This window comes from Macaca fascicularis, chromosome 6 (assembly GCF_037993035.2).
Source record: "Macaca fascicularis isolate 582-1 chromosome 6, T2T-MFA8v1.1".
NCBI classification, from domain to species: Eukaryota; Metazoa; Chordata; class Mammalia; order Primates; family Cercopithecidae; genus Macaca; species Macaca fascicularis.
Window position 1 is genome coordinate 1,664,429 of NC_088380.1, and position 26,849 is coordinate 1,691,277.

The 26,849-nt window shown below is 57.0% G+C and overlaps 2 protein-coding genes across 3 annotated transcripts; one reads left to right on the forward strand and one right to left on the reverse strand.

Moving 5' to 3' along the window:
• Nucleotides 1–23,426, reverse strand: CLPTM1L (CLPTM1 like). Of its 2 annotated transcripts, none has more exons than XM_005556553.5 (17): nt 23,016–23,426; nt 22,673–22,773; nt 19,798–19,987; nt 17,854–17,999; nt 16,758–16,836; nt 13,295–13,412; nt 12,541–12,635; nt 10,555–10,639; nt 8,983–9,086; nt 7,496–7,561; nt 6,516–6,566; nt 5,529–5,611; nt 4,903–4,937; nt 3,904–3,959; nt 3,775–3,819; nt 2,797–2,912; nt 1–585 (listed from the first exon to the last, which is right to left on the reverse strand). In XM_005556553.5, exons 1-17 carry the CDS (start codon nt 23,175–23,177, stop codon nt 501–503), a joined length of 1,617 nt encoding a protein of 538 aa, XP_005556610.2. In that variant the 5' UTR covers nt 23,178–23,426; the 3' UTR covers nt 1–500. The 2 variants fall into 2 exon arrangements, with proteins under 2 accessions (XP_005556610.2, XP_005556609.2); XM_005556552.5 differs by having other exon boundaries at nt 17,854–18,002.
• An 85-nt stretch (nt 23,427–23,511) lies between these two features.
• Nucleotides 23,512–25,514, forward strand: LOC102142371 (uncharacterized). The gene has a single exon (XM_073995092.1). The coding sequence runs from the start codon at nt 24,808–24,810 to the stop codon at nt 25,366–25,368; it is 561 nt and encodes a 186-aa protein (XP_073851193.1). The 5' UTR covers nt 23,512–24,807; the 3' UTR covers nt 25,369–25,514.
• Nucleotides 25,515–26,849: the final 1,335 nt, after the last annotated feature.

Consider the following 26,849-nt stretch of genomic DNA (forward strand, 5'->3'; position numbering starts at 1 on the left):
TGCCACAGCCAGAAAAATTTATTTTAAAATAGAAACATACATTAAGCTTTAAAACAACCAACTCTCAAACAAAAGAGGAAAGAGCCTTTGATCCCAGAGTCCACGCGGAATGAATTCCGTATGTGTTTGAAATTCACATAAGGAGCACTTAGAAAACCACCTGAAATGGAACTCCCACAGCCCCCTTGCCTGTGAGGGCTCCCGCACCTGCCAGTGTGAGGACATGGCCGACCCCCGGACACTCGCGTGCCGGGAGCCACCACAGCTCAAGGTGACTGGCAGCGCCCAGCTCTGTGACCAAGACAGACGTTCACACGTGGGGGCACCGTGAGCGCCACCAGCTCCAAATCTGATGTGAGGGACGTGGGAGATGTCTGAGAAATGTCCAAAGCGATTTTGGCAACACAGAAAATGCAATGTCTGGGAATTCCACCAAATGCTTCCAAAAATACTCATGGACAATTCAAGTCGCACGTGGCCAGCGGCAGCCCGGGCGGCCTTCAGTCTGTGTGGGGCGCCCGCGTGGCCTTCTCCTCGTAGGACTCCCCGAACTCGTTCACTCTGCGTTTATCCACAGGATAAAGCCTACAACGACACAAATGAGCACATCAGCAAACCCCACTGCAGGGCCTATTTTCCTAAGAGGAGGACTTGGCATCCTTGATTTATTTTCCAGTGAGCGGCCACAGTGAGCAAATTAACTAAAAAGTCGAATCCTCAGAAGTTTTACTGCCGAGGGCTGAGGAGGGATTTCTGAGTTGTGTTTTGTTCTGCATGGCCAGGCCAATGCACTGCTCTCTAGGAAAGGGAAGCTTGGCCAAACGGAGGACCCGGAGGCTGCACTGGCTGCCTTCTGGGAACTGCGGAATCACGGAGACCCGCGCGATCAGAACAGGAACTGCCATGTTCAGGGAGCGCGTCTCCTCAGCTGTGAACACTTGGCAGGACACTGCCGCCACCTTTGATCCTGAGCCCCCGAGGCTTTGCCAACATAACCCCTACGTATGGATGAGGAAGCTGTGGCGTGAGGGGCAGCTCCACACAGCCACGAACAGTAGACGTACAGGGTTTCAGCTTAAAAACGGACCTGCTGCCCACCAAGGGCCCTGTGGTCCTGGCCAAACACCGTTTGCAGGTCTGGAACCAGAAACACACAGAGCCCGAGTGTAGCACAGTTTCAGGCATGCCCTGGGCCACCTGCGAGGACTTGGGAGCCACGTGAAGGGCTCACGGTTGAGATGGGACCCTGAAGAGTGACAACCACGCCAGGCGCAGCAGCTTCCGGGGCTCCATGGCTTGGACAACCTCAAGCTCTGCAGGGGGCAGGAGGCCAACTGGGGGATCTGAGAATGGTGAATGGGGGACGGGAACCAAGCCCCGTGTGAGCGTGAGTGTTGCTTACGGGGAAACAGCCCTTCCTGCTGAGACCCAAGCTGGAGCTCCAGTGCAGGGGCTGCACGAGACAGCAAGGGGATGGGTGGGCAGCCGGCGGCCAGGCCTGGAGAGCTAGGCAAGGGCGGCCATGTGCCACTGTGTGGATGTGCCAACTGCACCTGAACAGAGTTAAAACAGGCCGAACAATGCCAGCCTCACGCTGGCCAGGACAGAGGCTCCGAAACACCCGGCGAAGCTGTGTGTGGAGACAGGTGGGGATGGGAGCACTGCGCTCCCCAAGGGTCGGCAGCCCAGACCGAGGCAGGACCCCCCAGGACGACCTGGGGGAAAAGGCTCTCTCTCCAGCACTAGGAGGATGCCCAGGCCTTGAGGGGGGCCATGGCCTGGGAAGGGCGCAGGGAAGTGTCACAGCCATGGTGTATGAGTGGTGGCTTCCTGGTCTGGGCGGGGGGAGATGGGAAGAGGGATCTCGAGGGTCAGAGAAAGGACACAGCCAGGAGGCTCTGAGACACTTGGCAACAGGCCTTGGGGGTGACACACACTCCTTCCACCCCTGCACAAGGCCTGGGGCCGGGACTGGAGGTGAGGGCAGTGCTTGCAGTGGTCCGGATACAACCCTCCTGAGGGGAGCCCCAGATCCCTGGCTCCTACCCTGGCACAGCAGAGCTGAGGGAGCTCTTGCTGACTGAGAGGGCAGATGTCAGCCCTGGAGGGAAGCAGGAGGCCTGGGGCGGGACCTGAGCCTCTGCGTTTAGAAAATTCCAAGGCCCGGGGCGGGATCTGAGCCTCTGCGTTTAGAAAATTCCACAAAGCCTTTTCCTTAGCCGTCAGCCTTCGACCTGAAGGCCAAGCCGGGAGGTCAACACAATGTCATCTTCAGAGGCCCAGGTGGCTGGTTTAAGGGGTGTGGCCAATGTTGAGGTGAGCGCGGTCTCCAGTGACATTCTGCCCTGCAGGGACACACAGCCCAAGAGTGGCCCAGAGCCTGTTCCCGACGCTGGAGACCTGGACGCCAGAACTGCCAGCTGGACACCTCAAGGCTAGTGCCAAGTATGGATTAGTCGTGCTACGATCTCTGTTCTGCTCAATAGCAATGACTGTGAATAAGTAAATAGCTTAAGGAGAGAAATTTGCTTTCAGTGGCTAATCAATAATTCACATAGAAACAAGCATTTCTAAAGCACAATGAGGAGACAAAGCTGCAACAGTTTCTTGCCAGGTTGTATCATGGGCAACTGGAACCCAAGTTTAGGCAAGACAGGAAAAACCACCACCCGCAAATTATCTTTGCCCTCAAATGGACACACAGGCGCAGGGTGCCGTGAAAGCCGTCATTCTGTTCAGCAGCAGCGCCATGCCGCTGAGACGGACCAAGAGCTGAGCGTGCACAGCCGCACTCACCACCGCTGGTACAGGTAGACCAGGAACACCACGTCGTCCCGGAAGCAGGCCAGCCGGTGAGACGTGGGCATGGTGATGATGAAGGCAAAGACGTCATCAATGAAGGTGTTGAAAGCCTGCAGGGCCAGATGGGAGGAAAGTGAACCCCAGTTGCTGGGACTGGAATCCTATTGTTTCTGGTAACCTAACCAAGCAAATGGCTTTTGGCAGACACTTGGAACTAACTAACTGGAACTCTTCACAGCAACAATAAAAAGAGCAGAAAGCCGGCAAGTGGAGACACAACGCTCTGTTCCCTCAGGGGCTCCCCACAGCCGCTGGCACCTGACACAGTGCAGGTCTCGCCCAGGCTCCCACCCACATCGGGGAACCCAAAGAGAACGGCCTGAAACCAGAGCCAAGGGGAGAGCCAAGGGCAGAGCCGCCCGAGACAGAGCCAAGGGGAGAGCCAAGGGGAGAGCTGCCCGAGCATTGCCCTTTCCTCTGGGAGCTTGTACTTGACTTCAGAAAAGTGCAAATCACGTCCCATTAACTCAGCTCCGCCTGCAATGCTGAGGCACTTCTAATCCCACACGGAGCCAAGGGGGCCTCCACAGCTCCACCCGCGGGGAATGGCCACGGCCCACTGGGGATTCCATTCCTGCCTGGGAGGCCTGAATCCACTGTCCCCAGGCACCGGTTACTGGGCCACAGGGGTCTGTGTCTTGACACACATGCTAAGAAGAAACATAAAAACTAAAAAAAAAACAAACCAAAACCAAATCTGTGACAAGTGAGAGAACCCCAGTCTTTCAGGGTCTGAAGTTCTCTACAGCTCTTTGCTTTTTTTTAGAGGAGGCTCCTTACTATTTTTCAGTGAAAGGGACGACTGCAGATGCACTCTGGGCAGAGACTGCCCCGGTAATGCTGGGGCTGGAAGACGCCCTCACTCATGCTCTGCTCAGTGAGAGGGGACTCCTCGCCAACTGTCACACTCACCTTGTAGGTGAAGGCCTTCCAGGGCAGATGTGCCACTGACTTCAACTGAAACAGGAGAGACAGGCACAGGTCAGCTGCAGGCAGCACAGGAGACGGGGGCCGGGCCGCAGGCAGCACACACCACCTTACCTTGTAGTTCACAAAGAGCTGGGGCAGCATGAAGAGGAAGCCAAAGGCATAGACCCCTGCAGAGAGACAGACAGCACTCACCAGGCGTGAAGGGCCGGGCTGCCACGTCTGTGCATAGCGGGCAGAAAACAAGGTCTGCCATCCAGACAACTTCAGAGTCTGTCATTGTGTAGCAACTTTCTGGCTGGTAAGTTTATCAAGAGTCTACGACAACTTTGGAGAGCAAAGCTCTTCTATTTATTAATCAGTGTAACTGCTGCCCATGGGGTCAAGTGAGTGAGGGCGCTGGAGCACCCTGGGGCTGAGGACACGGCCTCCTGACCCACAAGGTCCTGCCCCAGGGGTCAAATGTGGGGCTCCAACCAGGGAGGACGGCAGTGCGGGACCCACCTGCTCTGCACCAGACAGGCCCTCGCCCTTAATGCTCACGGGACCACTTCCCAAAGAGACCACAAAGCTGCGATCAGGGCTGGTCTGGTGGGGCGGGGGAATGGACACAGCAGCCCATGCAGCTGAAGGTGCCACCTGGGGCAGGTGGGGGCGGGCGGGCCTCCCAGGACATGTGGCCCCGAGCACAGGGCCCTGCAGGGTCCCCACAGTGCATCGGCAGGAGAGCCTGGTGCTTCCATTTGCTCTAAGGAACCAGACGTGGATGGTGTTGTTTTAATGCTTGTTTTCATGAAGAAAACAGACAACAGTCCCGTACCACACAACACTGTTGTGATCAGCGACGCACACGGATACCAGGCGGCTGCACCACACAGCCTGGTGTGGAGTGGCTGCCGCATCTGGTGTAAGCACTCCCTGTCGCTGGTACAAGGACCTGTTTCTCAGAACCAGTCACTGTTGCGAAGCTACGCAGGGCTTTATCTGCTCACAGCCTGGGGGGAGCCCTGGACACCGCAGAGGCACCTGCCACACTGGGTTACAATGTGAGAACAATTAAATTGGTGCCTGCTGTAAATACTATTACTGAAGTAGGGAAGCACATGGACTCACCATTGACAAAGCTGTTGATTAACCAGGAGTACCAGCTGAAATGGAAAAAAAAAGGAGAAGTCCCATTTCTTGCATAGCTTAGCATCTGTATTAAATTGATGAAAAATAATTCTTTCATTAAAAATTCTCTAAAAAAAACCCCAGGTGTTCTCACTGCAGCTAGGCAGCCCAGAGCAGCAGTGCTGAGCCTGGTTCTCAAGCTGGAGACAGCGCTGAGCGCCCCCGCCCAGGCAGCAGAGGCCAGGGGCTCTGGGACCCCTCTTGGCTCAGGGCCAGCACCCTGCTCGGGCAGCAGAGGCCAGGGGCTCCGTCGCCTCTCGGCTCAAGGCCAGCATCCCACCTGGGCAGCGGAGGCCAGGGGCTCCAGGACCCCTCTCAGCTCAGGGCCAAGCTTCCCATGAAGCCTGGTGGCCAGAGTCAGTCCTCTCAGCTACACCTTACCGGTGGGGGGACACTGAGGCCCAGAGCCCACCGTGTGCAGCTGCAGGGTCGGGATCCCTCCCAGGCACTCGCCCAAGTGCCCTGGCCCCTAGCTTGCCCTCCAGCCACACTCCGCTCTGGCTCAGTCATCCAAATGGCTTTCTCAGGGGAAAGACAGTGCAGGTGAAGCGTATGCGGCCTCCTACCTCTTATACTTGATATTCAGGAGGGAATAGACAGCACCCCCGACACAGAGAGGGTACAGCAGGTATGACAAGTACTTCATGGCCTGCGGGGAACAAAGGGAGCTTCCAGTCAGAGGCCCAAACGCCAGGCCTGTGTAAACTCACTGCATGGAGCTCACTACGACAGGGACAGACAGAACGAGCTACAGCACTCGGGGCGGCAGGGCTGCTCTGAAGGGGGCAGGCGGTGTGAGGGGCGTACGTAGGGCTTCATGCACTCGCCACAGCCCAGGAGGCATCGCACGCGCCACAGCCCGGGTGTAACTACAGGCGCTAGTTAACAATAATAGATCAATTTGGGCTGGTCAAAACCAACCAATCCACAACAAATCAACAAACATAATGGAAAGACACCTGAAAAAACTGTCTACTAAGTAATGTAGTTACATCGCCAGCTGTATCTATTGATTTCAGCTTTACAACTCCATGAAAGTTAGATAGAAGCTGGTGAACGTTAAACCAAACCAAAATCACTCCTGTGCAGAAATGTTCCTTTAACTTGAACTGAGACTTCCAGCTCCCCCAGCAGCACTGGGGAAGGCGATGCTCTGTGCTTCTGGGGCCGAGGGCCGATCCTCCAGGCCACCGAGCTGCCGAGGCCGTTACGGCCTTGGTGACAGCAAGTGCGTTCCCAGCAACCACAGCAGACACCAAGGCCTGCGTCAGCCGCCTGGCAAATGTGACTTACAGACGATGAAAATACCCCTACTATACGGTGACACAGGCAGGCTGTGCCTGTAAAGACTGGAGAATGAGCATCTCTGCAAGCCCCCGCCCTTCCCAGTAAGAAATCTGGGTTTTATGTGTTCACTCTTGGGATTCCTGCTCAAGGCGGGCTGACCCGTACTCCAAGGAGACTCCCGCACTGAGCAGTGACAGCAAGAGCCCCGTCTTCGAGGATGTGGGATTTGCCTGGCATGCACGTGCCCTGAATCACTTGTGACTTACCTGAGTATCGTACTCCTCGGTTTTCCTCTCAGATTCGCTGTAAGTGCCAAACTGTTGTGAAATTCAACACAAGGATGTTAACAGACTCAAGGAAGATCTGAGCACAGGTGAGCTGTGACTAAGGGGCGTCACACATGGCTGCAGAGCTGACCCAGGCCTCGCTACAGAGGGCGCTCAGGTCCCTACCGGCCGAGGAGAGGACCCAGAGGACAGGGATCTGCGTGGACCCTTCCCACCTCACCCTGGCCCTGGGTCCCGCAGGCCTGAGCGGGGACAGCGCGGCCTCACTGCTGTTCCTCGTTGGGTGGCTCGGTTTTCAGTGCCGCTGCTTCACAGTGAGAACACTGCAGAGGGCACAGGCACAGCCGACAATGCTCTGAACCAGCTGGCCAGAAGTCATGGGGCCAGGCTGGAACACAGAGGCTGCGCTGCATCTGCTTCCTGACCTTCCTCTGCCCACAGCATGGAAAATCTCAGCCGTGACTGCTGAGGGCCCCGCCTCAATCAAGGTCCATCTGTGGACACAGATTCAGCTCCAGCTCTGCCCCAGCCCTCATCTGCCTAGGGGCCTCATGAGCACCCAGGCACTGGGGCAGCCACAAGAGGCAGGTGCTCGCTCACTTGGGGATTGCCAGGACTGTACTGACCCCAGTCAGCACCAGCCTCGGGAGCGCGCTCTAGGCAAGGTGCCAAAACGAAGCACCCCTGCTGGCCGGCCAGCGTCCTTTCTCCCAGAGGCCGGCTCAGGCCCAGCAGCGCTGCCATCGGCATTGAAGAGGGTCAGAACTAGGTACATGACTGGGGAGTCCTCAGGCGAAGAGAGTGGCTGCGATCGGAAACCAGTGCTGCCTCCACCACGGAGGCTCCCAACAGAGGCCCACAGTGACTCATCCGCGGATGGCCACTTTACTCTGTGCACAGGGGGCAAAACCACACTCTTCAGAGAGGGCGTGGGGTTCAGCCATACAGTTAAATCCTACCTGAAATTCAGGTATCAGGCCTCTCCAAAGAATAGTCATCTTCAATGCCTTCTTCACTTTCCACAGCTGAGGGGAGAAATCAGGAAATAGTTCCTTTAATATTCCAAGGCCACAAGACCCCGAATGAATGACCCAGATGGTAACGGATAGGACCTGCCGCCCACGGCCCCGCCCAGCCCACTGTCCTCTTCCTGTCCCTCCCACAGCTCAGGGCAGAACGGTGGGGGCCGGACCTGGGCCTCTAACCCACACCCGGCAGGTATACCTGGTCAGGTGGGCTGCACAGCCACCGACCAGCAGACGACAAAACCAGCATGCAAGTGCGGTTCTCTTTTTTTTTTTTTTTTTTTTTTTGAGATGGAGTCTCGCTCTGTAGCCCGGGCTGGAGTGCAGTGGCGGGATCTCGGCTCACTGCAAGCTCCGCCTCCCGGGTTTACGCCATTCTCCTGCCTCAGCCTCCCGAGTAGCTGGGACTACAGGTGCCCGCCACCTCGCCCAGCTAGTTTTTTGTATTTTTTAGTAGAGACGGGGTTTCACCGTGTTAGCCAGGATGGTCTCGATCTCCTGACCTCGTGATCCGCCCGTCTCGGCCTCCCAAAGTGCTGGGATTACAGGCTTGAGCCACCGCGCCTGGCCGCAAGTGCGGTTCTCTAAACCACCCTGCCTGCACCCAAATTAGCCCCCACCTCCTTCGCCGGGCACTTGGGCAGCCGTGGAGCCTGTTTCAGGACCTCTCTGAGAGCTGCCACCACCTGGCTGCATCCTTGGAAGGCATCATTCACAGAGGACTGGTGCCTGAGCCGGGCGTGGCACTGTGACTCGTACCTATGGAGGGCCCTGCCTGCGGTGCTCCAACACCATCTAATCCAGCTCCTCCTCAACAGGCATGACGGCCGTGCAGGCCCCCACCCACAAACGGGCCACCAACTGCGGGGCCCTCAGACTCTGGCTCCTGCCGGGGTGGCAGAGCTCAGGGAGGAGCTAGGCGGGTGTCTGGGCCCTCTCACCCCGAAGGCCATCGGCCCCTCAAGTTTTGCTCCCAAGCTGGCCCTGCCCCACGAGGCTCCCTTTTGGCTGGCTTTTCTGAGCTCTGAACAACCAGGGCTGGACCACAGGGCACCGAGTGATTTCCGTCACTGCCCACCTGGCCGCCGTGCTCAGCTCTGCAGCCACAGCACGAGCCTCTCAAGGCCCCACGGTTTACGCCTCTGCTTTGCGTGTGGTGGGATTTCTCAAACACGTAAACCACTGCTTGGTGGACAGGCCTCAGGAGCTGATGCCATCAGAACACCCATTTCCCTGCTCTCCACTTGTTCAAAGCCTTTATAGCCACCACCTGCCATTCCACAGCTTCCAGAACACCGAGGCCGTCGGGAACAAGCACACAGGCTTCCACGGAAGGTCTCACACGCTGGGCCTGAAAGCCTTTCCCGAGCGCGCGGAGACCCATGGACCTCAGACAGTTCAGGTCACTGCCCGGAACTCACCTCGATAGCGGCTCCAACGCCCGCTGGGACCAGCACCAGCAGGCTCGTCTGCTCGTCCAGCAGGAACAGGAAGATGACCACGGTGCTGAAGCAGCGCCAGAGCACTGGGGACAGGACGGTCGGGCTGGGAGGGGGTGCAGGGCAGACCCCGCCTGTGTGCCCCCAAGTCGCACACATACCCCCAGTCCCCCATCCCAACCCCCATGCCCGAGAAGCTTCAGGTACTCCCCAGTCCATGTCCCCCTGTTTAAAAAGAACAGGGAAGTATCCAGCAGCCAGGAAAGTGTCTTGAAGGCTGCTGAACTAACAGCTGGCCCCACACCAGCTCCACAAGCACGTGTCTGAGCCACACCTGCAAACGAGCACGGAGCGTGGGCAGAGGTCGGATGACGGCCAGCACAGCTTAGATTCCAGGCAGGTCTTATGCTGGTTCTGTGATAAGCGCGTGGCTTTTCAAGTCTGGACTGGTTTCCTCCCCAGCCTGCACCTTAACCACCACTCCAGCGTATTCAACACGTCTTCCTCCTCCCGCAAACCCCCAGGGCAGGCAGGGGAAGCAGATCCATGGAACCACACGACAAACAGTGCTCATGGCCACAGCGCTGTCTGCTGGCCACCCCAACCCGGGACGCCGGGAAAGGCATTAGGGTTAGGAGACTCCACCACAGAGCACGGCAGGGCCCCCAGGCAGCCAGGGCCACCTGCTTGGGCATCTCTTCCACGTGAGAAAAACAACTTGTTTGGGTCTCTGATACTGGAGCCGAACACTCCTCATTCCTAACCAAGACTCACCCACTCCTCGTCCTCACACCGCCAACCCCTCGCCCCTGTCCAGACCGCCGCTCCCCACCCCACTGTGACAACCTCCACCCCTGCAAGGTCAGGAGGACCCTCACTCACTTGGGCCCCCTAACCACGGCAGGCACCCTTGGCCAGGAACGTTGGTCCCAGATCTTGGCAGGCCTCCTGCCCGGGCTGCCTGGCCTCAAGGGTCCCTGACCGCCCTACCTAACAGCTGCACACTCCATGTCACTGCCGGGCACAGCACCACGGGCCTATCAACTGCCATCACCTGGCAGGCCCCACACACCCAGGCCTGTGCTGGTCGGGGAAGGAAGACCCGCGGGAAGACGGGGCGAGGGAACTAAGACAGGGGATGTGAGGCCCCAGCCCCACTCAGCGCCCGTGAGCAGCCAGGAAGGCTGGAGAGGTCCATGCTTCTCACTCCCCACAGCCCAGGTCCAAACCCCATGCACGCCAGAGTCCACAGCCAGGCCCTGAGCTATGCAGCCTCCGGCAGTCACACCACACGCATGCCACAGTTTGCAGCCAGGCCCTGAGCTGCGCAGCCTCTGGAGGCCCTGAGCCGCGCAGCCCCCGACAGTCCCACTGCAATTGCTGCAAAGGCTCTCTGGGTTTTACAGTGCCTGGTCTCAGAGGCTTCTCAGGAGCCAAGCACACACCCGGCGCTGTGTCTGCAGCCAGCAGTGAGGCAGGCAGCCCTCAACCACAGGCTCCAGTGAGCATCCCCAGGGCAGAGGATCTGAGCAGGGCCACGCTCGGGGCGCCTACCTGCCTTGGTGGACATGCCGATCATGCTCTTCTTCTTCTTCCAGAAACTGATGTCATTTTTAAAGGCCAGGAAATCAAAGAGAAGCTAGAGAGAACACACACGACAGCAACTCACATCTCCTGCTGTTTCTATCTCCCGTGAGACAGAGATAGAGGCCTCACGTGTGACTGTGAGGCTGCAGTGTGCTCAGCCTCAGGATGCATCAGGACAGATGTCTACACTCGGGACCCGCACCTCCATGCACCTGGCCTGCCATGTCCTGTCAGAACCTAGAGTGCCCAGGCAGGCTTTGCAGGGGCCCTTCTGAAATAACGACTTGAATTGCTGGAAAGGCCCACAGGCAATTGGAGGCTCTGGATTCCCCTGGACTGTGGGGCTGGCTGGGCGTCCCGACCCTGCTCTCGGGTTGTGGCTACTCAGGGCAGCCTCACCTCTCAACTGTGCTAGAAATGCAGGGGCTGGGCGTGGTGGCCCATGCCTGTGGTCCCGGCTACTGCAAGGCCAAGGCCGGAGGACTGCCTAAGCCCAGGGTTTTGAGACCAGCCTGGGCAACATAGTGAGACCTGTCTCCAAAAGAAAAAAAACAAAAAAACCTAACCATGCATGAGCTCATCCTTAGAGACATCGACCTTTTAATAAAAATCATTTAATTCTCCAATGTGGCTTTAGAAAGTTTTAGCTTGATGGGCAGCCAAACTCCCAGGCACTCAGAACCAGCACCAGCCGCAAGCCTGGGCGCCTCCTCACCCTTCCAGCCTAACCACAGGCCAGCCTACCAGCCACAGGATGGCTCTCCTCGAGCAGCTCAACTCCACGGGCGAAGATAAGAGCACAACAGCCTTGCTTTACCCATGGTTTGCTGTTACCCACGGAGCAGTGCGATGAGCTATTCTGAGAGTGAGACCACTCCCATGTAACTTCATTACAGTGTACTGTCCTGTTTCTGTTACCAGTTATTATTGGTAATCTCTTACCGTGCTTAATTTATAAATTGAACTTTATCATAAGCATTATATAATATATATATTTATAAAAAAAATCAGTCTTTCTAGGTTTTGGTTTCAGGTATCCACTGAGGGTCTTTGAACGTATCTCCTGAGGATAAGGGAGGACTACTGTATACACACTGGATGAGGATGAGGTACTACTGTATACACACCGGATGAGGATAAGAGACTGCTGTATACACACCAGATGAGGATGAGGTACTACTGTATACACACCAGATGAGGATAAAGGGGGACTACTGTATACACACTGGATGAGGATAAGGGGGAACTACTGTATACACACGAGATGAGGATAAGGGACTGCTATATACACAATGGATGAGAATTAGGTACTACTGTATACACACCAGATAAGGGAGGACTACTGTATACACACCGGATAAGAGACTATTGTATACACACTGGATGAGGATGGGGGGGACTACTGCATACACACCGGATGAGGATGGGGGGGAACTACTGTATACACACCGGATGAGGATAAAGGGGGACTACTGTATACACACAGGACTTTTTACATTTAAAAATCAGTGTGTTAGAATTTGTACAAGTACTTTCTGCCAGAAGCTGCCCACCTCTGCATGGGCGTGCATGGGGTTGGGGCCCGGACGGGGAGGGTGAGATGCCTGCACCTGTTCATTTCACTGGTGTGGACACTGCTCAGAGTACCCTGGATCCTTTTCAAAACCGCCCCCAAAGCCAGCACAATACAGCCCAAGTCCCCAAGTCCCCAAGTCCCCAAGGCTGTGGACGGAGCTCTATGGTTCCTCCCTTTACAGAACTGGGAGAACTCGCCCACTGGGGCAATGGTCGCCAAGTGTCAGGAGTGCTGGCTGCTGAGCAATGGGAGCAGATGCTTGGGGCCACAGGGCTGGACGGCGCCCACAAACCCCAGGTCCAGGGCCCTTGCAGGAGGCCCGGGACCCAGGGAGCCTCCCCAGTGCCTGCGGCAAGCCCTCCTGGCGGACGACTCACGTGGAACGCTGCGACAAAGAAGGTCAGCGCCAGGAAGTATAAGTTGGTATCTACAAAAATTCCTTTCACCTCATCAGCATCTTTCTCTGAAAACCCTGCCAAGGAAAAAAAAACATACAATATAAAACAGGCAATATCAATCTTACCTAACATTACAAATACAGTTTTCAATATAAAAACTTAGGCCGGGCACAGTGGCTCATGCCTGTAATCCCAGCACTTTGGGAGTCTCAGGTGGGTGGATCACTTGAAGTCAGGAGTTTGAGACCAGCCTGGCCAACACGGTGAAACTCCATCTCTACTAAAGATACAAAAATTAGCCGGGCATGGTGGCACACGCCTGTAAATCCTAGCTACTGGAGGGACTGCGGCATGCGAATCGCTTGAATCCGGGGGGCGGAGGCTGAAGTAAGCAGAGATTGCGCCACTGCACTCCAGCCTGGGCAACAGTGAGACTCTGTCTCAAAAATAAATAAATAAATAAAAATAAATCTCGTCAACAGTTAAGGTTCATTTGACCAAAATCATGGCATTTCACATATTATGTTCTTAATAAAGCCAATTTCCAGACAATCAACCAGGTCATCTCCAAGGAGAGAAGTGAGGCAGGTGCTGCTGAGCCTCCGATTCAACGTCTGTGTGAGCATCTGCAGCAGGAGGCGTGGAGGCCCCGGCCTGTGTCAGGATTTGCACTCAGACGCCCGAGGGGCTCCAGGGCAGCCTCATCCCGACGCCGGCCGTGTGCGGCACGTACCGAACTGCTGCAGGGAGTACACGGCGTCCTGCATGTGGATCCAGAAGCGCAGCCGTCCCAGCGAGACCTTGTCGTAGGACACGGTGAGGGGCAGCTCGGTGGTGGAGCAGTTTATGACCTGATGAAGACAGCCACACTGAGGGCCCTGCCCTCACACCCTTGCGCCCAGCTGCTTGGCAGCCCTCGTCAACCCTGCCATCCCCCTTCCCATCCTTGTGTGGCCCAGTGTCAGACATGACGGGACCCAGCAGGTGTCCTGAGGTCCCTCCTTCTGTCACCACAGAACCCAGGCCCCAGCGTGCTGTGTCCCAGCACAGGGAGGTTCCCACCCCCAGGACCCTGTGAGCTCAGCAGTGCTAGCACTGCCTGGGCTGTTCTGCTGCACATGCCCCTTCAATTTCTAGTGCACAAGTCCTGGTTCCCTGGAGGTGATGCTTGCCACCCATCTGCTAGGAATCCACGGTGCAGCATACAGCGCTGAGCTTGGCCTGCAGAGCGCTGGCTTGTCCTAAGAGTTGGGGACCACGGGACACGCACAGCCCTGAAGCACATGGGCAGAGTGCCCTCAGGGCCTAAAGCATGGAGCAGGCGGTGGCCATGGGGACAACAGAAGGCTTCCGGAATGCAGAGCTAGCACGGGCAGTGGCATGGATGTGTGGGCCTCAGAACAATAAGCTTAGTCCTGCGGCCCGCCGGGGTCTCATGCACACAGGCTGCAGGCCAGGTCCCAGGGCACCGAGGTAGGAGGGTAAGGAACGGGTTCACAGGGGCAAGCCCACACCCTATAGCACATGCACAGTGACCACACCCGGTGAGCGCCACCCTTCACATGCTGGAATGTCCATCGAGAGCTGTGCTCTAATCCACCTGCCCTGCCTCACGCCCTGACGCCGCCATGGCGGGCACTGCTGGTGTCAAGGGTGTGGTGGAGTCAGAGCCACAACCAGCAGGTGCCAGGTTGTCCTGAGAGCAGCTGTCAGGGCGCCCCACGAAGCCAAGTGGCATCAGTGCACGTGGACGGTGGCCTCCAGGCACCCCTCGAGCTGCCAAGCGTGTCTGAAGGGTGTCACTGCCTGCTCCATCTGGCAGTGCTGGGCCCAGCCACAGAAGGTGCCGACTTCCTGCGCCTGCTGTGTCCCAGCTGCCTGCTTCCTCTCTTAAGACAGCACCTCTCAAATCTGGCCCCAAGTGAGACACAGCAACAGAGACACAGCACATGACAGACCGGGATTCAGGGAAGCTGCTGTCGGCACGTGTCTCCATAACTACTGCAGCGCGGGCCACCACCGGCACAGCTGTGCCACAAAGCCTGCCCCGGGCCTCTAACAGACAGATCTGCAGACACACACACAGGGCAGCCTTCTGCAGCCGCCTGCCCCTTCCACCGTCTTCTGAACGCCTGCAAGGAGTCAGCAGCATGAGGCCTCACAAGAGGGGACCACGGGCTGGTGCCACAGCTCACACAACTCCGTATGGGACATTTTAGCAGAAGCTGCTGTCCTGAGGTTTGTCAGTGGCACACCAGCAAACTCCAGCCAACAGAGAAAGGCACTGGAATTGCAGGGCTGACAGAGAAACTGTTCAGGGAGAGGCTGGAACACCAGACCTGCTCGCCAGTCACTGCCTGTCCGGCCCCCAGTCTGCAGGTTGTATAGGAGCAATCAGTGACCCCAGAAGTGAAGGAGACAGTGTTAGGGACCACAAGGGGTCTGAGGGAACAGCTGTACAGAGCGACGGTTCTGAGAGCCATAGTCAGCAGGAGGCAGCAGGGCCTGGGCAGAGATCAAAGCAGTCAGGAGGCTGCGCCCCCATTTCCCAGCTGCACCCACCCCCCCAGCAAGCTCCCTGCTCTCCAGGTGCCCACTCCCCAATTTCCCAGCTGTACCCCCTAGCAAGCTCCCTGCTCTCTAGGTGCCTGCTCCCCCGTTTCCCAGCTGTGCCCCCAACAAGCTCCCTGCTCTCCAGGTGCCCACTCCCCCGTTTCCCAGCTGCACCCCCAGCAAGCTCCCTGCTCTCCAGGTGCCCACTCCCCCGTTTCCCAGCTGTACCCACCCCCCCCAGCAAGCTCCCTGTTCTCCAGGTGCCCGCTCCCCTGTTTCCCAGCTGTACCCCCAACAAGCTCCCTGCTCTCCAGGTGCCCGCTCCCCCATTTCGCAGCTGTACCCCCAGCAAGCTCCCTGCTCTCCAGGTGCCCGCTCCCCAATTTCCCAGCTGTACCCCCAACAAGCTCCCTGCTCTCCAGGTGCCCACTCCCCCGTTTCCCAGCTGCACCCCCAGCAAGCTCCCTGCTCTCCAGGTGCCCACTCCCCCGTTTCCCAGCTGCACCCCCAGCAAGCTCCCTGCTCTCCAGGTGCCCACTGCCCCGTTTCCCAGCTGTACCTACCCCCTGAGCAAGCTCCCTGTTCTCCAGGTGCCCGCTCCCGTTTCCCAGCTGTACCCCCAACAAGCTCCCTGCTCTCCAGGTGCCCGCTCCCCCATTTCCCAGCTGTACCCCCAGCAAGCTCCCTGCTCTCCAGGTGCCCGCCCCCCGTTTCCTAGCTGTACCCCCAGCAAGCTCCCTGCTCTCCCCAGGACTGTTTCCTCATCAACAAAAATGGGGAGAGGGCCCGCCTCAGAGCTGCCGAAAGCCGTAAGTGAAGCGGCCTGGCTCCTACTGGGTGGTCTAGAGTGACAGCGACAGCTTGCAGGGAGGTAAGGCAGAGCAGTGATCTTGCAGGGCCCCAGCTGAGCGTTCACCTCTGAACCCCAAATAACCTCATCCGTGCAACGACGCCACAGCTCCCAGCACGATTACAGAAAGGTTCACAGAGTGCTTAGCACAGTGCCGCATGTGCAGCAAGGGACATTAAATATTAACTGCTTCTGTGAGTCTTGACACTGGCCAAAGGGTAGCCACATTTCATCTCCCCTCAAAGCAACCCTGGGAAAGCAAGGGCCATCACTGCCCGTAACCACATGGCGCCAGAGCCCAGAGTGCAGCCACTTCCCTCCTGCACAGGCCTTCCGCCCTGCCAGGGGTCACCCCCAGAGCTGAGGAAGGCTGTCACCCGCTCCTCTGGCCGCCTGTGCAGGACTAGCCCTGGCGGGGAAAGCAGGAGTTTGCTCAGGACACCTGAATTAATCTACATGGCACACCAGGAGCTCACACGCAGACGCCGTTTCACACAGCGCTCAGGCGCCTGCCCTCTAAGCGCTGCATAAACAATCTTTCAGGGGCCTTTCACCAGCGACAATCCAGAGGCTCAGGAGGACCCCAAGTCCAGCCAACAGCAAACCCAGCGCACCACCAGGGCCGCCCCCCGTCACAGCCCTCGCACGCCCGAAGGCAGTGCTTCCCAGCACAGGTAAAAGCTCTGTGCTAAATGTCAGCAATGGCCCTGTCCATTAGGGTGCTGGGGCTGCGGGGCCAGTCTTGGGATCAGTCTCGCCAGCTGCACAACCAGTGGGCAGAGGCGTCACTCACCATCAGGTCCTTCACACGGTTGCTGAGCTGGTCGATGAACAGGATGGGCAGGTAATGCACGGTCTTCCCCAGCTGGATCCTGGGATTAAAGCACAACTTTCCAAAATCAGTCCAAGGTTTTTCCCTTTCAATGAACCAATACATCCAGGCACTGGGTTTACCCCAGAGAAGTCCCCCCAGCACCACCCTCAGCTGCTTCTCAGTCACAATGACCCCAGGGCACAGCCTCCCCAAACAGAATCAGAGAGCCAGACAACATATGCACGCTTCTGAGACCCACTCCCCAGGAAGTGATGGCCACAGGTGGGAAAATGCCTCCACGGCCACTAGGGGGAACTACAGGGACATGGCCGTACAGCAGAGCCCAGGGCCCTCTGTGCACGGACATGGAGCAATCCCAGGACGTGGCCGCTACACTTGGAAGGGCGAGTCACCTGCAGCCACCTAGGAGACGGAGCTGTGGTGTGGGAGTTGGGGGGGGATCCCCAACACATGGGAGACACGGGGTGAGCTCAGGTGGCCAAACACGTAAATTCCAATAATTGTATTTAATTGATGGCAAGTTACACTAAAGTAATAATCTAAAGGTTAACTTTTAGGTAAATCTAAATGAGCCAAGTTAAAAAATCACAAGGGCAGCAAAGCAACACATTCCTGTGAGCACCTTCCATTTTCTCTCCATGGAAGCCTTCGCCAAGCCAGGAGCAAAGGGCAGGATGCTCCGGCTTAAATTCCCTTCTTCTCCCTTCCAGCCCTCTGGTAGCAGCACAACCTCAAGGAGGAAGTGGGAAGGGCTGGGGCCCGGGCAGCGACGGCCTCGGCACAGAGGGGGAAGAGCTGGGGGCCCGGGCAGCGAGGGCCTCGCCACAGAGGGGGAAGAGCTGGGGGCCGGGCAGCGAGGGCCTCGGCACAGAGGGGGAAGAGCTGGGCCCGGGCAGCGAGGGCCTCGGCACAGAGGGGGAAGAGCTGGGCCCGGGCAGCGAAGGCCTCGGCACAGAGTGGACTCCAGGATGCAGGAGCGGCCCGCTGGCGGGTTCTGGCCAGCCAGGGTCCCAGCACCCTCCCACTGGCGCTCCAGCTCTGGGGCCCCACTTACATCTTCATGTACCGATGCACATCGGCAGGCAGGGAAGACCCGTCGAAAACAAAGTTGTCTGCCATCACATTCAGCGCCAGCCGCGGTCTCCAGTGGGACACTGGCTCATCCAGGGCGCTCGTCGGCTTCTTCTCCGCCTCGAGCTGCTGCTAAGTGAGGAAAACAGAGGCCAATGCTAGGACAGAAAACCGTGCCCGGGACAGCAGGGTCAGCACCCTAACTGTGAACAGACAGCCATGCACGGGCACAACTGGGGGAGACAGCCATGCACGGGCACAACTGGGGGAGAGCCCAGCAGAGAGGGCACAGTGGCCCCACAGCTGCCAATTCCCCCAGACTCTCACCAAACACCCCCAATCCTTATCAACATGGAAGCCTGGGGGTGCTGCTTTGCAACATGTGGTCACGGATCTCACGAATTCCTTTTCTGGGGTTCTCAAACTAAGTGGGCCCACTTCTCAGAAGCTGAGAGGGCGAGAGCCCCCTGACCTTGGCAGAAGACTGTGCAAGTCCAGAGCTCACACAGCCCGGTGGCTGTGAGGAGACTGAGAGGGAGCTGGCTTCTAAAACCAAGCATGTGGGGCTGCCTAGAGGAGGAGACACACTGAGGACTATGCACGGCTCTTAAATGAAGTTAAACTTCAAAGGGACGCTGACTGACAGGGAAATCTTAGCTCGTTTCAGATCTGATACATCCTAGGAAACACTATGATCTTACCCATTTCCTACCTAAAGATACAGTTTAGCAATAATTTACATTACAACTGGTTTTTCACACCTCCTCACATTTGCTACCTGGAAGGGAGGCTCCGCTACATGCTACGTACCCATCACCCCACCCACTTTTCAGGACACTGGTGAGGAGGGATGCAGGCCCCGGATGAGGGGGACACGGAGAGGGGCAGGTGCGGGATGTTCCTAAGGAGACACACATGCAAACTGGGGAGAGGCAGGAGCAGGTGTTGGCAGGGCTTTCAAAACCACATCAACCCCGACACATCTCTCTTTCTCTCTGTCTGGAACAACTTCACAGCCTCTTCCTGGAAAGCTGCCATCTTTCTTGTTTTGTAAACTTTTTTTCTGAGGTAGAGTCTCCCTCAATCGCCCAGGCTGGAATGCAGTGGCACCATCTCACCTTAAGGGTTCAAACGATTCTCCCGCCTCAGCCTCCCGAGTAGCTGGGGTTACAGGCACACGCCACCATGCCCAGCTAATTTTGTATTTTTAGTAGAGACGGGGTTCGCCATGTTAGCTAGGCTAGTCTTGAACTTCTGACTTCAGGAGATCCACCCACCTCAGCCTCCCAAAGTGCTGGGATTATGGGCATGAGCCACAGCACCCAGCCTTGTTTTATAAATTATCTCACTTTCCACTCAACACAAAGGTGGGTATCAGAATTCCCCTGCTTTATCCTTGGCCTGTGTTCATGATCACTTAAGTGACTTCCAGTTTTTATTTGCACATACACCTTTCTACAGGTGTACGTACAAACTACAACTCGCACCTCTACCTTTTCCAGCATCTCCAGTTACGTTCTTAGAATAAACATCTAGGAATAGTCCAGTCCTACAGAATGCAGAATGAGCCCAGCTCTCATCCCCAGAGCTCCTGGTGAGAAGCCGCAGGCCAGCTCTGCAGGACCAGCGCTCCATCCCACCAGGTGCAGCAGGTGCCTCCAGACGCTGAGAGGGCCCACGCCTGAGGGACTCTGCATAGAGAATGCCAGCGACCACTTCAACTGTCCCTAATTTTAGATAAAACTTGTCTGCAAACTCATGGATATGACTCAGCTGAAAGTCAGACATGCATGCCAGTAACATTCCAATGGCTTTACTCCCAACAAAGTCACTGGAGCCTTAGACATTGCCTGCCTGTGTGGAAACAGACACGTCCGTTCTGGTGGGGCGGCACAGCCTGTTGTCAGTAACCCACAAAGACCCTCACCTGTGCATCAGACTCCCCAGTGAGCAGGTTGATTTCTTCCGGCTTGGGGACCATGTAGGTGGTCAGAGGACTGACCAGGTGCACCTGCTTCCCGTCGTGCCACGGCAGGACCCCAGCGTGATGGAGGAAAATGTAGGCATACAGCGTCCCATTGTTTCTTGTTTTCTTTGGTACAGAAACATTAACTGTCCTGAAACAGAACAACCATTTACACTACATACATATTACATTCTGTCTCTACAAACTATTCAAATACCTTTATAAAGCTGTTTCAATAAACTAATTTCAGCTCAGAAGTACTAAAAATGAAACCCACCTGCCTGGGGCTTTACGAGTCCTGGGTGTGTGTGTCCTGAGAACTCGGCACAGGTGTGGGCGCCTACAGCTGAAAGCAAGAGGGCCCGCACTTCCTGCCTCCATCTCAGGAGGCTGAGAGGTCAATGACCCGCCTGAGGCTACAGGGCTGAAGCAGCCAGCTGGAAAGCAGCTTCTGGGCCTGGCCAGGACACCAGCTGACCACACACACTGAATCCCAGAACTCTGAAGCGAAGGGCAGCAGCCGCAGGGGCTCCGTACGCCCGCTACTGGAGTCTCAGAAATTTAATGTGGGTAGTTTTTTTGGGTGTTGCATTTTTGAAGATAAAAAGATGATCAGCCACGAAGGACTGACTTTCAAGCCTGTCTGCCCTGACTGCGTGGCCTCCAGTGCGAGCTGAGGAAAGGCCCGGTGAGCTGCTACAACTGTAGGCCTCGGACCAGGCGCTTGGCTCTTCACCTGCACGCTAGAGTCCGACGTCCACACTACAGCCCCGTGGAAAACCTCACATGCCACCTGTTTATGGTTACATGAGTTCTTCTTCCTCTTTATAAAAAAGTCTTTTTTTTTTTTTTTGAGACAGTCTTGCACTGTCACCCTGGCTGAAGAGCAATGGCGCAATCTCGGCTCACTGCAAACTCCGCCTCCCAGGTTCACGCGATTCTCCTGCCTCCGCCTCCCAAGTAGCTGGGATTAAAGGCGCACACCACTACACCAGGCTAATTTTTTGTATTTTTAGTAGAGACGGGGTTTCACTATGTTGGCCAGGCTGGTCTTGAACTTGTGACTTTGTGATCCACCCACCTGGCCTAAAAGTCTTTTTTTGAGACAAGGTCTCGCTGTCACCAGGCTGAAACTGCAGGGGGTGCAATCATAGCTCACTGCATCCTCAACCTCCTGAGCTCAAGGGACCTCCCGCCTCAGTCTCCCGAGTAGCTGGGACTACAGGTGTGCGTGCCACCACGCCCGGCTAACTTTGAAAATTGTTGTAGAGCTGGGGGTTTGTCACATTGCCTAGGCTGGTCTCGAACCGCTGGGCTCAAGTGATCCTCCCGCCTCGGCCTCCCAAACTGCTGGGATTATAGGCGTGAGTCACTGTGCCTGGTCTCTCCTCAAAAATCTTATGGTTGGCCAGGTGCGGCGGCTCACGCCTGTAATCCCAGCACTTTGGGAGGCTGAGGCAGGTGGATCACGAGATCAGGAGTTTGAGACCAGCCTGGCCAACATGGTGAACCCGTCTCTACTAAAAATACAAAAATTAGCCAGGCTTGGTGGCGGGCACCTGTAGTCTCAGTTACTTTGGAGGCTGAGGCAGGAGAATCACTTGAACCCAGGAGCCGGAGGTTGTAGTGAGCAAAGATCACGCCACTGCACTCCAGCCCGGCAACAGAGCGAGACTCCATCTCAAAAAAAAAAAAAAAAAAAATCTTATGGCCAAAGTTCTAATGAGAAACACAAAGGCATCTATGGCTCCTCACTACCCAAGAAAGAATCCGTCTCCACCAGGACATCTTAAGTGTCTCTCTTTAGGCGGGGGTGCAGGGCTGTGTATCTCTGATGGAACGTGCACTCAGAGACACTTGAGGTGGGGCTGTGTCAGAATGCTCATTCTCCCCGCTACCTCCAGGCTGACACTGTGCCAGGTCAAATGGAAAACCTCACTAGCTGTCCTTGATAACTGGTCCAGGGCCCAGCATGGAAGATGCAGTATTCATGTCTGGGAAATTAAACCCAATGCAGATGAATCCTGAGCATTTTTGAAAGGTGTGGGCAGCTACGACCGACTGGTGACCAAACCAGCACTTCTGGCCTCTATTTCATGGAGGCAGAGAGAGGGCAGCAACTGGCTTGAGATCACAGGCCCAAAGAGGCCAGGCAGAAACCGCCTTGCCAGTGCCTCCAGCTACCCACAGGGACTGGCCGCCTCAAGGGCGTGGAGTCCAGCTAGAGTCTCAAGCTTTCATTATTCTCTCCTCAGATACCTCCCAGGCAATGAAGGGAAATGGTTGACTTGTGAGAAGCAAATCACAGTTAAAATTATTCAATTAAAAAAAATTAGGCCATATGTTAGATGTAATTTTTAAGTTACTCTACATATTTGGACATTGATCTATTCTAACGTCACATGTCACTTAATTATGATTTTCTACAAAATTGCTTCCTCCATCCCCATCCCTTTTCCTTCACAAGTAACTTAAGCGAACTACTTCCACCAGGAAAAGACAAGTCGGCCCCGGTAGTGAAACTACAGAGCTGTCCGCTCTCAACTGGTTCAAGCGTGGCCCCTGCTCCTTCGGAGCCTCCCCGCTGCAGGACATCCCGCTGCCATCAGACTCTGCTGAGAGCTACCTCCCAAACGACATTCATCACCTGTCACCTTCCAGGTTGAATGTTTACAGGCCACGCATAGGCCTCCACTTACGATATTCTACTACTTCGAGACCTTCGGTAAGACTAGTTCTCTAAGGTAAGCACGTTAGGTACAGAAAGCTAACTTTCAAACGACCTGAACACAAGTAATGTTTTCCCTTTCACTGGCATTTTGTCCTACAACCATACCTTTCAAATTTGGACTCCACATCAAAGTCTTCCACATTCAAGACCAAGTCGATGTTGTTCTCAGTACCCAGGTGGGACCTCGTCGTGGTGTATACGCTCAGCTGGAAAGGAGGGGGCGCCGAGAGTCAGCCCGGCCAGGCCCTGGCAGGACGCACACGCATCCCACGGCCAGTCGGAGGGCGGAAGACCTGGCCGCTGGGGGACCAGGAAAGGTTCCATCTCGACTCGCGCGGCCACAGCTCCGAACTAAGACGCGACGGCGGCGTCTAGGGCCTGGAGGAGCGGCCCCCACCCCAACCCGCCCGGCCCCCGGCCCCCAACCCCCAACCCCGCGGACGCTCACCTGCAGCTTGGGCCGCCGCGCCAGGTAGGGCTGGATGCAGTTGGCGTCGCCGGAGCACGGGCGGGTGTAGACGATGCCGTACATGACCCAGCAGGTGTGCACCACGTAGACCACGAACACGCCCACCACCAGGCTGGTGAAGGAGCTGCGGCCGCTCCACATGGCTGCCCCGCGCCCGGCGCCCCCGGCCCGCCCGCCTCTCAGCCGCGGGCCCCGCCCGCCCGGCACCCAGCCCGCCGCTCCGGCCTCCGCCGCTCACTGGAGAGCCGCAGCGCGCCGCCGCCACCGCCGCGGGGGAACGAATGCGCCGCGCGCAGCAGACCGCCAGCCGCCCCGCATACTCCGGCCCCGCTCCGACCTGGCGCCGCGGGATTCGCCGGCGCCGCGCGCCGCTTCCGGGCCCCGCCGCCTGCCGGAAGTGGATACGCCGCGCGGCTCCCTGGGAAGCGGAGTCTCGGCCGCCGCCGCGCACGCGCGTCCGGGATGCGGCGCGTGTGTGACGTCACCAGCCCGCGCCACCCTCCGGACGTGCCTCCCAGGGGCCCAGGAGCTCCGCTGTTGGGGCCTCAGAGGGTGTTCGCGGGGCGCCGGGGAAGGCTAGGGCTTCGGGGTTCCCGTGACGCCGCCCCCAACCGACCACGCCTGCCAGACCACCAAGTGGGGGCCGTGTCGGGGAGCCTGGTGGAAGGCGGTACGGGAATTCCGGCACTGAGCCTGCAACCGTTTTAGTCCACGGCTGTCAAAATCTAAAGGGAAGAAAAACGAAATGCTCGGGACCCTCACCCTCACAGAAGCCGAGCACCTCATCCCGTGTGTGGATTTTTTCCCCAGTACAAGCCCATTGTGGGGACAGGCGCTTTTGAAGGAAGAATTCAAATTCCCAGGCTGAAGTGGCTCCTCACAGCCTTGAACCTGACCTCCAGCTTCCCGCTAAAGCCAGGCGTGCCCAGCACGGCGAGGTCAGCAGCGGCCCCTCGGAGGGCGGCCGTGGGAGGCCAGTGGGAGGCCCTCGGGCAGCCGGTGAATGGGCCGACGACCTCCCCGACTCCGTGAGAAGCGCTTAGTCCGTGCCCTTCAGGTACTGGAGCGGCTCCTGCCCTTTGGCCAGTTCTCTGGAAGGTCGTTTCATTTTCTGTGTCTGCCACACGCGTACCACAAGCGCACCACAATCGAAAACCTTGTTCGACATTTCTAGAAAGAGTAGATGCTACTGAAGACCCAATAGATTGCTGAGGGTTTTCGGAGCACGGACAATTGCATCAGAGTGCTGGGCTCCGGGGTGAACTCAGGATTTGGCTGACTGGCGGATGGGACAATGATTGGTGCCGAGACTGGGCCGGATTAGGAGGCCTGTCCAGAGCAGGCACCCGAGGCCGCGTGCAGGGGCAGTCCTGGGCCACCAACCCTTGGAAGCTGGGCCAGGAGCTTCGGAGCCATTCGAGTCTTTTTTTCGCCCCTCTCACTCTCATGCACCTAGTTACCCTCCCCACAGAGTCCTCTCACTGCGCGAGTTTCGTCTACCGCTGCAGTGGTGTCTGACTACACCCAGTGCCTCTATCCTTCCCCCTTCAGTCTGTTCTCCCTTCTTGGCAAACCTGTCCTTGGAAAGCCCTCTGCTGACTCCAGTTACCCTGATCAAATGCATCCTCCTCGACGGGCTTGTGAGCGGTTTGCAGGGTGGCCCAAGAGGCATCACGCCTTGCTCTTCAGCCACTTTTGGGGGCCCCTACAGGGCCAAGCATCCCACACCGGCAGCGGGTGCTGGTCCTGCCACAGTCTGTGCAACATGTGAATGAAGGCTGTAGTCCTGTGGTCTGCGGGAGGCAAATTCCAACTCCAGCTGTCAAACATAAAGGGACTGGCAGGCTATCCAGGGTGGATGTCTCATGGCATCCAAGGCAGGGACCTAGCCAGGCCTCGGGAAAGAGCTACAAACCGAGGACCTCTGGGGTGTGGCTTCATCTCCCTCTCCCTACCACCCTACCCCCATCTCTCTGTGTTCCTCAGATGCCTCATTTTCCTGTCAGGCACCTGGCCAGCTCTAGGAGCTGGAATCAGGTTGGTACCTTCTTGGTCAGTGTCCATCCCTAGTGTCATCCACAGTGGCCAACGGAAGGGGTGGCTGGTGGTGCAGGACATTTGCCATCTTGGGAAAGATCACAGAGGAAGGGCCTCTTTAGCTGAGCAGACGGGGTTCTGCAGTGGTCTGGACACGTTTGCACACTCGTGGGCATCCCCCTGCCCTGTTGAGAAACCACATGAGGAAAGGGGACCCTTGCACCTGTCGCCTCCCGACTCTGACCGCCAGAGGCTGGGCTGCCAGCCAGCCGTGCCAGCATGTGACAGCACTTGACGGAAAGTCCCTGGAAAGGATGTGGATCGTTGCAGAACTCCCTCGAGAAAGCGCCAGAGGAGGACCCCGTTCAGCACCCCGCAGAACTCCTCCAACTCCTGCGTCCCCCTCAACGCTCCCCGAGTGTGGTGGCTGCTTCTATGTCCCCAGGCTTAGCTGGCCTGGGTCTTTTTTTTTTTTTTTTTTTTTTTTTTGAGACGGAGTCTCGCTGTGTCTCCCAGGCTGGAGTGCAGTGGCGTGATCTCGGCTCACTGCAAGCTCCGCCTCCCGGGTTCACGCCATTCTCCCGCCTCAGCCTCCCAAGTGGCTGAGACTACAGGCGCCTGCCACCACGCCCGGCTAGTTTTTTGTATTTTTAGTAGAGACGGGGTTTCACCATGTTAGCCAGGATAGTCTCGATCTCCTGACCTCGTGATCCACCCGCCTCGGCCTCCCAAAGTGCTGGGATTACAGGCTTGAGCCACCGCGCCCGGCCTGGCCTGGGTCTTGAAGGCCTCTCCTCCCGCTGTCCCCACGCAGCACCCTCTCGGCCACTGCACAGCTGGATGCAGTGAAGGCCGGGCAGCTGTGGCTGCTTGGGGAACAGGAGCTGCTTGACCCTGTTCTGCTGACTTTGTTAGCCTCACTCCCGTGGAGAGCCAAGGTTACCACATCCCCGAAGCTACGGCTTTCTTTCTAGGCCTGGGGGAGTCACATCTTGCATTTGTACTCACTGAGCTCCAAGTCTATGGTTAGAGAATTTATCAACGTTTTAAAATGCTTTTATCAATTCCATTATTTGAGGGCCCTCTAGCAAGGAACGTGTTAGTACATGGAGTGCCTGGAATGTTCTAGAAAGCTCACATGAAGAGCTGGCCCTTGCTGTCCTTATTCATTGAGGACTCCAATGGCCACTCAGGATGACAGGAAATGCAGGCTCCAAGAGATTTGGTTCCTTTGTGAGGCCCTCGGGCAGTGGTCAGACACGAAGGAAATAGGAATGGCACCCGCAAACCGCACTTCTCCCTACAGGCCATAGCTGCTGTGCAGCCTTGGGAGGCGGGTGGAGGGAAAGAGGAGGGCATCTGAATGTGGATACTCCCTGCTGTGAGGGCTGTGGGGTGTCCTCAGACTGGAGCCTGCCCCCAGGCTCAGCTCAGCTCAGGGACCTCACACCCAGGCTTTTCTGGGAAGGAAGATTTTCGATCTCCTGCCTCTCTGTATTCATTGACGCTGGGTTTCTCTCTCTTCCACGCATTCTAACATCTGCAGGATTTTTTTTTTTTTTTTTTTTTTTGAAACGGAGTCTCGCTCTGTCGCCCAGGCTGGAGTGCAGTGGCATGATCTCAGCTCACTGCAAGCTCCGCCTCCTGGGTTCACGCCGTTCTCCTGCCTCAGCCTTCTAAGTAGCTGGGACTACAGGCGCCCGCCACCACGCCTGGCTAATTTTTTGTATTTTTAGTAGAAACGGGGTTTCACCGAGTTAGCCAGGATGGTTGCAA

Bases quoted from the DNA above. Each gene is read 5' to 3' on its own strand.
- CLPTM1L (XM_005556552.5), bottom strand. From the start codon at position 23,177: ATGTGGAGCGGCCGCAGCTCCTTCACCAGCCTGGTGGTGGGCGTGTTC. The intron at 10,640-12,540 runs GTGAGTCGTCCG...TGTTCTCTCTAG, and splicing joins TCTTTGTCGCAGCGTTCCAC to CTTCTCTTTGATTTCCTGGC. The intron at 7,562-8,982 runs GTGAGTTCCGGG...TTCTCCCCTCAG, and splicing joins GCGTTGGAGCCGCTATCGAG to CTGTGGAAAGTGAAGAAGGC.
- LOC102142371 (XM_073995092.1), top strand. From the start codon at position 24,808: ATGAAGGCTGTAGTCCTGTGGTCTGCGGGAGGCAAATTCCAACTCCAG.